Source organism: Panthera pardus, unplaced genomic scaffold (assembly GCF_024362965.1).
Source record: "Panthera pardus isolate Hobbes unplaced genomic scaffold, ASM2436296v1 HiC_scaffold_14, whole genome shotgun sequence".
Classification (NCBI taxonomy): domain Eukaryota; kingdom Metazoa; phylum Chordata; class Mammalia; order Carnivora; family Felidae; genus Panthera; species Panthera pardus.
In genome coordinates, this window is record NW_026526699.1 from 2,890,447 (window position 1) to 2,903,513 (window position 13,067).

The 13,067-nt window shown below is 57.6% G+C and overlaps 1 protein-coding gene across 5 annotated transcripts in view; it reads right to left on the bottom strand.

The window, feature by feature from the left end:
• Window positions 1-1,553: 1,553 nt before the first annotated feature.
• Window positions 1,554-13,067, bottom strand: part of GLT1D1 (glycosyltransferase 1 domain containing 1) — a 91,183-nt gene continuing 79,669 nt past the window's right edge. For 3 of the 5 annotated variants that reach the window (XM_019433791.2, XM_053901889.1, XM_019433790.2), the window contains 2 exons: window positions 10,377-10,475; window positions 1,554-1,880 (listed from right to left, as the gene is read on the bottom strand). In XM_019433791.2, coding sequence (XP_019289336.1) covers window positions 1,719-1,880; window positions 10,377-10,475 — 261 coding nt within the window. In that variant the 3' untranslated portion in view covers window positions 1,554-1,718. Of the gene's footprint in view, window positions 1,881-8,810; window positions 10,209-10,376; window positions 10,476-13,067 lie in introns of those variants that run through there. The other 2 variants (XM_053901890.1, XM_053901891.1) reach the window with 2 other exon arrangements.

Consider the following 13,067-nt stretch of genomic DNA (forward strand, 5'->3'; position numbering starts at 1 on the left):
AGCTTGGGAGCATGTTTATCTAGGGACGCAAACCGATGGCGTTCAGGTACGGCGTGATCAAGCATCTACTGCAGCATTCCAACAGGGAATGGGTTCAAGCTTCCGAACAACCAGAGTTTTCTAACCAGCAGCACCTCTGGGTGGCCCCTGAGCCGTCACGAGGCTCTCTCTAAGGGGCACTGCCAGTTCCAGATTCAGAGGGAGCCGCCTCGGGCTCGGCTTCTCCCTCGAGTCCCCTCCTTGCTGTGCCCCCAAGGAACCTGGGCCCCGGCAGGGTCACGAGTGCAAACCCCAGCCGTGAGGAGCGGCTGCCTTCCTGGCTCGGCTCTGAGCGAGGTGGACAGGGAGCGTCCAGAACCTGAACGTGTCCTTGCGTCCTGGATGGAGCCCCAGTCGAGGTGACTGCTCGCCCCCAGGTCTGCCGGCGTCTAGACCGACCAACGAAGCACCACGTGCCGTGGGCTCCCGAGGCTGCTCTACCTTCTCAAGTCCCCACTGCTTTCTTCCTCTCACCACGCGGCGGAACTCTCCACTCCCTTTGCCGCCACGGCACGTCCCCGGGAACGCAGGGACTCAAGACCCACCAGGGGCCGGTGTGGCCTCCAAAGGAGAGTAGGCACCGCTTCTGGGGACGCCGTGCTGCTGCGGCAGGGACATCACACCAGTGACGGCTCCACTTGGCTAAACTCGCTACACTGGGTCTCCAAGGTGGGGTGTGGGGTAACGTCACCAGACGGCCGGTCCTGCCACGGGCTGGAAGCTTGTGACCCGCTGGGCCCCCACCCCTGGGTCCCTGGTGCTGACCGCAACGACCCAGGCTCCATCTGGGGGTCGCTGGAGTGTCTTCCAGGCTGTGAGCACCGTGTACCCCATCCCCTTGCTCCCGCTTTCCCAGGAGGAGCCTGCAGTGTGGACTGCCTGCTTTCCCAGCCGCTTTCCCAGGAGCAGCCTGCAGTGTGGACTGCCTGCTTTCCCAGCCGCTTTCCCAGGAGGAGCCTGCAGTGTGGACTGCCCGCTTTCCCAGGAGGAGCCTGCAGTGTGGACTGCCCGCTTTCCCAGCTGCTTTCCCAGGAGGAGCCTGCAGCGTGGACTGCCCGCTTTCCCAGCCGCTTTCCCAGGGGGAGCCTGCAGTGTGGACTGCCCGCTTTCCCAGGGCGGATGCCCTGCCTCTCAGCTATGGAACTGCTGAGCGAGCCGTGCTGCCGGGAGACTCAGCCACAGCCCTGTGTCTGGTGTCCCAAGGAGCAAACCTCCCCGAGCCGGGGGCCCCGTGCACGTACCTGCCAGGACCCCTCTGTGCGGACGTGCGATTTTGCTTTTGCTTTTTGAACAACGATGGGTCCTAAGTCATCAGAAGACCCACAGGGAAGCGTCTGCACTGGGTGGTTTGCAAATGAGGCCCTGTGGTACCTGGGGTCCCACGGCAGCTAGCGTGGTCTCCCCCATCCCCCCCACCCCCACCCCCATGAGCCCAGGAGCTGCCGCGTCTCCATCAGGACCGATCTGTAAACACATCCGGGATGTTATCTGGAAGCACAGACGTCCGGATGCGGTTCTGCCTTATAACTGATGTTGTTTATCTAGGATTCCGATAAAACCGGTGTGACTTGTCCTGGGATGGACCCGGTGGCCCAGAGCTCTGTCTCTGGGCGTCTGCCCGGGGCTGCGCGTCTGGCGGCGGCCACAGGCGGGCGCGTGAGGGCACCAGGCGAGCGCCCCTAGTCCTGGATGCTTCCCTCGAGGGTCCTGATGAGGTTCTGATAGGTGCATCTCTCCGCCTGCCACGAGTGACACGCTCTCACGTACTCCCTTCCGTTGGCCACGATCTCTCTCTCTAGTGCAGGGTCGCTGACCAGTCTCTTGGCCAGCTGCACAAACTCCTGCCGAGGGACGGGTGGGAGAGAGACAGGCGTAAGCAAACACACACACGTGCTGGGTGACCATCCGGGGAAAGCTCGCGGAGCCACCAACCATGCCTCCCCCCTCTCTTCCCTGGATTGCCGACAGCTGCTGTTTCCTTCCTCTGCAACGACTCTTAGGTCCGCTCTCCGGTCCCTCGCTCATGAGTGTCGGCTGAGAGGTGACCTGGGTCCTGCTCCAGGATCTGAGCCCCACACGCTGTCCGATGCTACCCCTGCCCCATCGGTTTCCCACTGTGCTGGGCCTTCTTTTCTCTCTCCCGGGCACAGAGCCTGTCTTCAGATGCTCTGCCGTGGGGGGAGAGTGCCAGGCTGCAGAGTCAGAGCTGGGCTCAAATGCTTCTGCAGGACCTAAGTGAGCTGTGTGCCTTTGGCCAAGCCAGTTAGCTCTCTGAGTCTCACACTTACCCTCTCTTCAGGGTTAGTCAGCCCAACCCTGCCCCAGACCCCCCCTGGCGAAGGAGGGAGAGGAGACTGAACGTCCTCGGTTTTCTGGGCTTTTCCTCCGTTAACTGACTGCACTATCTATTGACGTTATCTATTGACAGCCTCAGACAGTCGTCACTAACACAAGTGCGGCCCTGCTGACGGGTTTCGAATATCAGAGCCCTTCAAAACTGGAAAGAATCAGAATGATTACTGTTCGGTTGTTCAACAGTATTCAGAGAGAGGAGGGTCACACGCATACGTGTTAATACTGCGTTTCAGCCAAGAGCCAAGTTTGTGAGCCAGGAGGCCTGCGTTTACCCTCACACCCCACCTCCAGATGGGGACGCTTCCTAACCTCTCTGTGCCTGTGTTTCCTCATCTGTAACTGAGGGACAATGACAGCATCTGCTTCGTGACATGCTTATGGGATTAAACGAGTCAGTACAGAGGGCCCCGGGCACAGCCCGGCACACGCTTGGCCATCACTGTCTCCAGGACTCCGGGAAGCCTGTGCAAACGCCAAGAAGACAGCCAGGACTCGGATTAACATACGATGCTTTGCTGTTTGAAAGGAATGTCCACATACTCTCAAAATTATTGTTAATTAAACGTTGAATGCCCTTTATAGCTAGCAATATAAACAGCGATATTTACGATAGAGTGGAATTATATTTTTATGTGTTATGTATATAGTTTTTAGTAAATGGGTGTTCTTTTATAATAAAAACGTAACATATTTATTCTCACCTTATAGTAGAACAACATTCTTATAAAAATTATTCGAGAGGCTTATGGCTTTGGCATATTATTTTACGACTCTGGTCATATCTTGGATTTATCTAACGCACGGACTTTATGATTTCTACAGAATGTGTGACCGTTTGACAGCAAAATCCTGAATGATGGAGCTTGTACGGATGGAATGTGACAAAGTGCACTGTCTCCTCTCAGCACAGAAGACCAAACAGAACGCAGACTTAAATAAATTAGCACGAGAGACTCAGGTGCGGAATCAGAAACACCGTGGCCATCACATAACAAAACCCTGGGTGAGTGGCCGGAGGTAAAGGGAGAGAAGTATCAGGGAAGAGAAAAGGGGAACCTGACTGGTGGGTGGTCAGACTCCCTCCCGGGGGCTCTGGGACTATTTTCCTCTGGACTAAACCAGCTTCTGCATGACCCCCAAGGCCACACGCGGAGCGCACACCCATGGACCCTGAAGAACGCCGGTGGACAGATGGCGGGGCACCTGCCAGGGCTGACTGCACACAAGGGCGTGGCCACAACCCCCGTCCCCACATACACACTGCTCTGTAGTACGACTCAGCCACTCCTCCCGCACACCGGCTGGGGGTGGGTCCCCAGCTCTTGAATCCCTGCTTGACCGGCGGGGATGTGTCACGGGTGACGTGTCTGACCTCCACGCAAAGCCCCCGGGCATCTCCTGCTCGCATTCGGGCCCTGAGGTCACCGCTTGGAGAAACCCGAGCTGGCCTGCCTGAGGACGACAGCACGTGGACAGAGATGCCCGCCAGGGCCGGGGCGGAGGCGTGCCTCACCAAACACGCCGGGCAGCGAGGCGGTGAGAGTTTCAGCAGAGCTCCTCGGAAACCAGCACAGGTCCCAAGGCATCAGCGGGCCGGCCAGAGCGCCCTGGATTCTGCAGAGCTGTTGGCCGTAGAACTTGCCAGAAAACTGATCAGCTAGCTGACTCTCCCCCCATGGGGCAAATACTGGGGGCGGGGACGTTCATCAGGGGCTTCATGCAGAGTAACGGTCTCCTCTTGACGGTCGTTCAGAATAAGTTAAAAGGTGTGAAGGGGACATACGCTGAGATAGTTAAGAGGAAACAGAAATGTGGGGGCCTGGGGGGCTCAGTCGGTTAAGCGCCCGGCTCTTGGTTTCAGCTTAGGTCATGATCTCGCGGCTCATGAGGTCAAGCCCCGCATCGGGCTCTGCATTGTCAGCGGATTCTCTCTTTGCTGATGGGGATTTTCTCTCTCCCTCTCTCTCTGCACTACCCCTCTCCCCACTCTCTCTCTCAAAAATAAATGAGCTTTAAGAAAGAAAAGAAAAGAGAAGAGAAGAGAAGAGAAGAGAAGAGAAAAGAAAGAAAAGAAAAGGAAAGGAAAAAAAGAAAAGAAAAAAGAAAAGAAAGAAAAAAGGAAAAGAAAAGAAAAGAAAAGAAAAGAAAAAAGAAAAGAAAAGAAAAGAAAAGAAAAGGAAAAGAAAAAACAGAAGCCAGGTATGGGCATCCCACATCCCACATCCCACCATAGAGAGCTCAAAGACAGATCCAGATCCAGACAGGGTTCTAGGCCAGCGTTGGAAACCCGAGCGCCCACCTGAGCCACAGAAAATACAGGCCTGGACTGGAGGTCACATTCTCCATGCTCCTCAAGAGAGGCCTAGATTCCGGAAGTTTACGTAAAAGCTCTTCGCGATAAATACCGACAAGCAATGCAAAACGTGGAGCACATGGCAAAGTAAATGAGACGCAGGTGTGGACCCGAGCCACCCCAGGGCCACAGGTGTGCAAACCAGGGCTCAGGTCACACGTTTTTAAGTTAAAAACAAAACTCAACACGAAAGAGCGTGGTTTCGTTTTCCCAACGATTCAGCGAGCAGTTTGCGTTTTCTGAGTCCCCTTCCTCCCCGAGGAGTCTTCCGTGGCTGGTGGGAAACTCGCCACTGAGTCCGTCTGACCCGCCTTCTCTCCCGGTGGCACCCGGCAAGGTCCAGGGCATGGCGAGCCGGGGCAGTTTTACAGAACTGACATTTAAAGCCCTGTTGGGACCCTTGTCACAACAACGTCCCCCTAATGCCACAGGGCAGGGGGGAAGCCTCCCTGGAAAGCAACGCCCTTGCAGCAGCTTCTTAACTAGATGGTTCTCAAGAGTTCTACCCTCCCACCACCTTCTCTGAGACATGTATCCTTATTCCTCCAAGAGAAGCTAGACCCGACCGTATAAAGGCCGAGCTTTGGGCTATTAAACAACCCCCTCGCTCAGGCCATTTTGTAGGACGGCACCTGGCTCGTGCCCAACCCGTCACCCCACAGACGAGGCCCCCAAAGCCAGCCATGCCCCGGGACGAGGGACAGCGTGCCGGAGGCCTGGGCGCGTGTTCTGACCCCCTGGGCTGCGTGGGACAGGCGGGGAAAGGGCAGCCCATGTGATCCATGTGGTGGGAAAGCTGATCCCCCTCCTCCTTCTCTCCGGCTCCAGAGCAAGTCAAGGAGAGAGCCTCGGGGAGGTGCAAGCCTGCTCCCGCTCTCGTCTCCGCGAGGACGGCTGGAGTCCGGCCCAGAGCCTCCAGCGGGGCTGGGACCGGCCGCAGATCAGCAGCAAACGGCAGCCGGCATCTGTCACGTGCTCTCTGCCGGGCAGCGGCTCATGATCAGAATCCGGGATTTGGGGGATTTAACGATGGCGTTTGTGCCCTTTTCCATTTCCGCGCGCCCTGCGGTGGCTTCAGACGGCGCCCCGTACGCGACAAACCACAATTTCCGAATCAGAATGTCCAAACGGTCACCCTAAGCAGGATAAACAAAGCCACAAATAACTTCGCGTCGGCTCAGATACGACTTCGCTGCCAAGTCGGTTTTGGCATGAAGCTCACGGAAAATTAGATTGTTTTCCAAGCGCTTTTCTGGATTTCGGAATTGCAGAAAGGGACGGGGACTCTGCGCTGTTCTCACGACTCCTCGCACAGACAGGGAGGCAGGAGCACAGAGAGGTCCAGGAACTGTGCCCAGGGTCACACAGTAAGAGGCAAAGTGGCCGAAGCGAGAATTACACTCAGACCCTTCAGCCTCCGGTCTCGGGAAGCAAAGAACCAGAATGGGAGAGAAGGCGTTGGGAGGAGAGGTGGCCGGGGGACGGTTCTGGGGGATGCACGGTGACCACAGCAGGGTCAGGAGCCTCACAGAGTGAGCCAGAAAGAGCAAAGCCCTCAAGAAATGCGTAAGGAAAGCGGCCATGAAGGTAGCCCGGCCGCACTTCGGGGACACGAGATACGAGGCTGGCCGCGGCGGGCTGTGGGAGGCAGGCCCGGGGGTCAGGGCAGAGCCCGGCCAAGGCCGCCTCCGGCCCCCACAAAGCCTCCTGATCAGCGCTGTCCTGCTGAGCCCGGGCGTGGCCGCCTCGGCCCACAAACCCATAGGGGAGGGTGACAGCCACTGCCCTCGTCCACACGGATGTCCGCACACAGCCTCATTCGGGGCGGTCACGCTCTCCTTCCCTCGAACCTCAGCCACCAGCCGTGCCTCCCCGGGGACGGTAGCTGAAGGCCACGCTTTCCGGGACCACCAGCTCCGGGAACGGCCCCAACAAAGCAGGAGGAAGTACTTGGCAAGGAACCCAGGCATCGGGTCAGCATGCCCCGCCCCCCACCTGCTGTGCTGGACTCACGCCTGACCTCTGCTGTGCGGCGCCCCGGGGAGAAAAGGCGCCCTGTCTCTACATCCACGGGAGCGAGACTCCGTCCCGTGGCCGTGGACACAACAACAGCTTACGATGTGTCACCAAACCAAGATGCAACAGAATGGCCCGTCCACGCGGGAAGGGGTGGGCCATGTGCGCACGTGTCCTGGAGAAAGAGGAGGCTGTCTCCAAATGGCCAATTGTGGCCACTTCTTAATTTTTATGCTGTCAACTTTCCTATAAAAAATGTACCATGTAAACAATCACAGCCTAACACCAGGACACGGAGACCGCGGGGACCCCACCAGATCTGTGCCCCCCACGTTCCTGAGTCCCAGGCACCCTACTCGTGAGTTCTCGTGAGTTCATGCTGTTCCCTGCGGCACACTGCACTGCCTCCAGCTCTCCCGCGACGCACGCCCTCACGCACCCCAGCTTCCGCGCGCGGGGCCCTGCCGACCCCCAGTGCCCTTCCCTGCAGGGAACCTCCCTCTTTCCACACCGGCCTTGTCCACCGCAGGCAGGACCTGTGAGCGTGACAGGAGTCCATCCCTGTGAAGCACGGGGCCAGCCTCCCATCAGGGGTGGTGCCCCTCGTGCTGAGGGCCATGAAAGGGACACACTGCCCTATCCTGCCACCACCTGCCTAGACCGTGAGCCCCAGGGGGCCTGGACCCTTTCTCTCCCAGCATTTGTCCCCAGGACTGAGCTCAGCGCCTGCCACACAGGAGGCTCAGTAAAAGTCCTCTGCCTTACACGCCTGGTGCGTGAACCGATTCACGTACCTTGTCGCACAGACACGGGAGAACCCGCCACTCTTGTCCTTCCCACCCAAACTCCTCTTTCTGGCTCATGAGACCCTGCGGCCCGGAGGGCAAGACGCAGCCTCGGGCCTAGGAATGCGCCACCTGGGACACGACCTCGCTGGGAATGTCCATCTCTCCTTCCTGCAGAGACGGGTCCGCCCTCGTCCGGAGCAGACATCAAGCCGGTGGCCTTCACGGCCAGTCTTCCCCTGCATGCTGGGACAGGCCCGTGCTGTGTTTAATGACTTTAAAAACCGAAATATCGAGATTTACAAATTGGTAAAAGACAAGTACAATGTGGGATTTCCAGCCTGTCTTCAAACACGACAACGACCGTGAGTCCAGCCGAGGGCCCGGGGTGGCTGGCACTCACTCCCCCCAGGGGGTGTGGTCTCCACCGCGTGCCCCACACATGAGGGCACCAGCCACCTGGCCCCGAGAGAGCCCCATTCACACCCGCTTCTTTTCTCTTCCCTCTCCCTGCTCCCGGCCACGCGCATATGTCACGCACCTCCTCCCCCGACCTCACTTCTGCTGTCCGGGCTGACCAGGTATGACCGTGGCTCCTGCCACCACCCTGATCGTTTACCTTCTGGGGACAGACATGGGCACCACCAGGGGCTCCGGGAGAAGGCCTGCACACAGAGCTGGCTTGGCTCCGAACCCGATGCCGGGAAGACGTGAGCCCTCATGACTCAGCACGCGGTTGGCCCCCCCCGGCCACGGGCAGGCTGGCTGTCACGGAGCGTGAAGACGGGGCGACGGGTGCACAGGGAAGGGGTCAGGGAGTGAGGGCCCTGATGGGGACCGTCGCCGAGTATGGGCTACGCTCTCGGGGGAAAGGCCACGTCTCTGCCCCTGCTGTTGTGTTAGTTTTAATAAAAGGTTCACAAAATGAGCCAGAGGATACGGATGCCCCCCGAGAACCACTGATGCCCTTCAGACAAAACCTATGCGAAGCGTGTCTTCTGCTTCGAAGGGTGGAAGGGCGGGCCAGCGGGGTATGGAGCCCATGAGCCAGGGGCCTCGTCACGTTTCTGCGTCCCGTCCCCGGGGACCGAGGGCTAGCGCTGAACTAGCCAGGCAGCGGCCGGTCCCACTGGAGCCCCTCGGTTGACGTGACTATAACCAGAGGTGCTGGTTTGTTTAAAACGCATGTTGCTTTGGAAGGAAGCTCCCACTCTGGGCTTGGGCGAGTCTGGTCCCAACCGCAAAGAAGACAAACAACGCCGTGCGTGACAGCCGCGTCTAGCGCGCTTTTTCAAGTCTGTTAAAAAACACAGCCGCCACCCCCCCCACACCATGGGCAATCCAAATCATTTTTTAAAAACATCCTTTGTAAAAACCAACGTAGAGGTGTTGGAATCAAAGGAAGTCCTTGACTTAACTCTGTGAGTGCCGTGGCTCCGTGTCTGAGAGTCGGAATGCCAGTCACCGGCAGAAGTGACCTGACCTATGGCGGGGGGGGGGGGGGGGGGGGCGGTTACTTGCTGATGTTAGAAGGCATCCCCCACCGGAGGGACTCTCGCTGGCAAAGTTACAGCGCTCTGAAATTGAGCTATAGAATAAGTAGACGTGGCCTTTGGGGAGATGGAAGTGAAAGCAGTTGCCAGGGTGCAGACGATGCCGTCGGGCCGAAAAGCTCGGCTGCTGCTGATTTTGACAGACCCAGAAACCGTTGCTTGGAGAACCAGCACGTGCCCACTCCAAAGGCTTCACAGGCTCGTACGGCTGTGGCTTGTGTTGCTGCCCAAAGGGAAGGCCCTGGTGCCGAGGGTAAGCCCCCCGCCCCCTTGGCTGGTGCACCTGCCCTCCGGGCGAGCCAACGCGCCAGTCAGCCGTGACGAGAGGTGACCCATCGTCATAGCCAGGGAAAGGGAGGGCCGCCTCGGATTAAACACCTGCCGCAGGGAAGTCTGAAGAACCGCATTCTCAAACAGGTGAATCGACTGCAATTTTTAAGCACAAATCTGTACATTTCTGAATAGAACATGTGCTTCAATAAAGACGCGGGGAAGTAGAACCTGATTTTTAAAGACTTGAAGAACAGAACTCGGGCCTGAGACTCTTCCTTTACGACCGCCTGACACAAGGCGCTGTCAGTGATAGTGCCTCTCCTTCCGTGGTGACAGGTCCAGGGCTCTCCCGTGGGCGTGAACACGCTCACCCTGCGTGTCCCCCCTCACACCTCCAGGCGGCAGGAGGTGCAATGAGCTGCACGTGTCCAGAGGACAAAACAGGGCTTGGAGACCTGGCCACACGCCTCGCACACGGTCCCTGGGGGTTCAGGTGCAGGCAGACACGAGTACCCTGGAAACCTCAGCAGCTTGCAAACGGGAAACCCCTTCACACGCTTCCCGGACGTCCAGGCACACACATACGCGTGCCCCAGCCGTGCCCGCTCTCAGAGGCACCGTCCTGTCTTACTTCCAAAATACACGTGTGTGCGCGTGCATAGACGCAAGTCCCCCGCTTATCCTATACATTGTTGTGAGGCATTACAGGTGGTCGGATATATGGCGACCTTCTGGAAACCAGCAGGTATTCTAGAAATAGAAGGCCGTGCCCGCTTTGGAAGCGAGACAGCCAAGCATCTCACAGGTGACCTGACTTGCTCGAGGCCACGCCACCTGTTGGAGGCAGAATCAGACTGTTCTGGGCGGGGAAACGCGCTGCACACAGGGCTCCCGCCGAGGGGGAGCAGGCGGGAGGGGGGCGCTGGGCGCTGGAGAAAAGATGGGAACCGCAGAACGAAAATCATTCTGATGAGCCGATCCCGGGGACCCCACCTCCCTTACCTGAGGGTCTGAGAACAACAGCCCTGTGACTTCATGCTTCACCACTGCCGCGTTCCCGGGGATGTTCCTGGCCAGCACGGGAACTTCCAGATCCATCGCCTGAGGATGTGAGAGAGAGAGGAGACAGGTAGGCAGTCGCGTTTGGGAGCTTCTCCGGCGGCCTGAGCCAGTTTGTGGGGGGAATAACTTCTATGGCAACCGGACCTCTGGCAGCTCATAGAAACACCGCTTGCCAGAGCGATGAGCCAATCGAAGCACGCCATTGTCAAAGTACGTGCTGAATTTTAGTTCTGGAAAGCTACGTACCGTGAGGCGCTGTCTGACATGGTTGCCACAGTGTCACAGAGAAACGCGCTCTCTCCAAACGCTCCCTGGACGCCTGGGCAGTGCCAGCCTGCGGTACACATCTTTAATTACCCTCATCACTCCCCCGGCGGGTAATCTGCCCACAGCACAAGCAGTGAGAACGGGAGGACTGAGCACGTCTCCTCGGCACGCACACAAGAGAAAGAAGGGGCGTGACTCATCATCCTGATTATTCACCAAGCAGCTTCTCCACCCCCCAGGGAATGGGGCCCGCACATGGCATCTGCAGCCCAGCAGGAGCTGGCATCGAGACCTCGGGCGGTGCCCGCAAGCACAGCGGGAAGACTTGGCCTCGCCCACCCGGCAAGGAAGCACCTCTCTGGTTCTCTTCCTGCAGTTTTGGGGAGCCTGACCTGCAAGGGTATCGGGAGAGGCCAGTTCTTCCGGGTCCATTCTGGCCTCCGACAGTGAGTATCCGGTGGCTACTATCACCTGGGACTTTCGTGCGGGGGGTGCCGTCCGGCGGGTAAGAGGGACGCCCTTGGCAGCCTGGTGCCCACGGGCAGGACTGGCTTGCGCCAACAGCAGACCGATAATCTGGCTCTCATTCCACAAAAGCACATCGTGGGCACGCTGCCTCTGCCTGCGGCGTCTACTTCTGTGGAATCAAAGTTTGCTCACGAAGGGGTGATACTCCATTCTCAGAAACGTAAGTCTACCCAACCACAGCCGCTTCGTGCCCCGCGGTGGGAAGGTCTGTGACACCAGAGCCTTCGTAAGGCAGGGACGCCAGCAACACCCACAGAACACCAGAGCCCGGCGTCACACATAGTAAACGCTCAATAAATATTGTGGGGCCAATGCCCCAGGAGCATCCGCAGAGTGAATTCTCAGTTGCGTTGTTCACCGTGGCCATCTTGACCACCCGCTGTTGTCTCTGTGGGCGTGCCTTGTTTTCTGGCTCTTCATCACCTACCCCTTCCAGGTCTACTTTGAGCTCAGGATCCAGGCCCTAGAGAATGCAGGAGCTGGAGACACCCTTCCTGTCGGCACTCCTCTGGGGCTACTTTGCTTCCACCATCGGGGAAAGCGGTAGAGGTTGACTTGTGGACGAGAGCCCCTGCTGAAGTGCTCCTCCCCAGCCGCCCGGCTGCGTCCCCAACACAGTGATGGGTCCGTCTTTGTCAGTCTCTCTTGTTGGCGTTTCAAGCACACAGAAGGTCTCCGAGTCAGATTTTCCATTTTCCTTTTGTAGGGCCAAGACCAGGATCTTCAATGGTCATCACACTCGGGAACGAGGCACCTCCATGGCACCAGGGAAAAGTAACCTGAAATGGTCACGTCCCAACACTAGGTCGCAAGTGCTTATGGATTCCTGGTTGGGACCCTTGGGTTCTGACACATTGCAGGCATGGTCTGGCATCCTGGATGATGGCACGGGCTGGGGATCAAGAGGCCTTGGTCTTGAATTAAGATCCCGGTCTTATTATCTTTGTTCCAGGTGAACACAGTGGGTGTCCCCATTGGAGTACAGCCCAGTTGCCTGGAGGGCTGGAGGAAAACCGACCAGGCTCCTGCCCCATACCACCCACCCCACAATGAGGCATTTGTGAAAGTTCCTATTGTTCAATCCAAGAACCACCAACAGAGCAAGTATACTGTCGAGGTCCTGGACGTCTCCCTGGGTCTTGATTGCATCATTTGGGAAGAAGGGACTAAATTCTCCTCTCCACAGTGCATGAAAAATTCAGATGTCATTTTGCGCAAACACCATTATGTGGTTTGTGGCATAAACTGACTGGCACATCAACTACATCAGTTACGAGGTCGTAACATAATTATGGTGACTGAAGCTATGAGTCATATGGCTTGTCTCTCTGCTTGTCATACAGGCAGGTCGCTAGCTCGTTAAACTCACGCAACACACTGTGATTTCGTTTCTAGACATTTGTCAACTAACTGCCGAATCCTCCACACGGATGAGACCTTTGAGATTGTCCTGTTTCACCCACTGCCTCGTGTCAGGGCAGAGTTCAGAAAGAAGGTGAGCCACACGTCAGGGTGCATGGCGAGCCCCGTAGCGTGTTCCTCTGTCCCAGGCAGCCCCCACAGCATTTGCAGACTCGAGCGGTACATTCATCCCCCGACTTGGGTTGAGCACCGGAGTATTTGTGAGGAATCTGTGGCAGATACAGAGATTGAGAGGAGATATCTACAGAGGTAGATGTAGCGCTAAAGAGACAAGGGTAGATTTGTAAAACCGGTGATCAGAGAGTCACAGGACCCGCCGATCCTGAGGGATGCCAGAGTTCATATCCCTGTTTCACGCAAAAATGAGCTTATTATCACCCCTCCTGTTGTGCAGACTCATTCGCATATCAACCC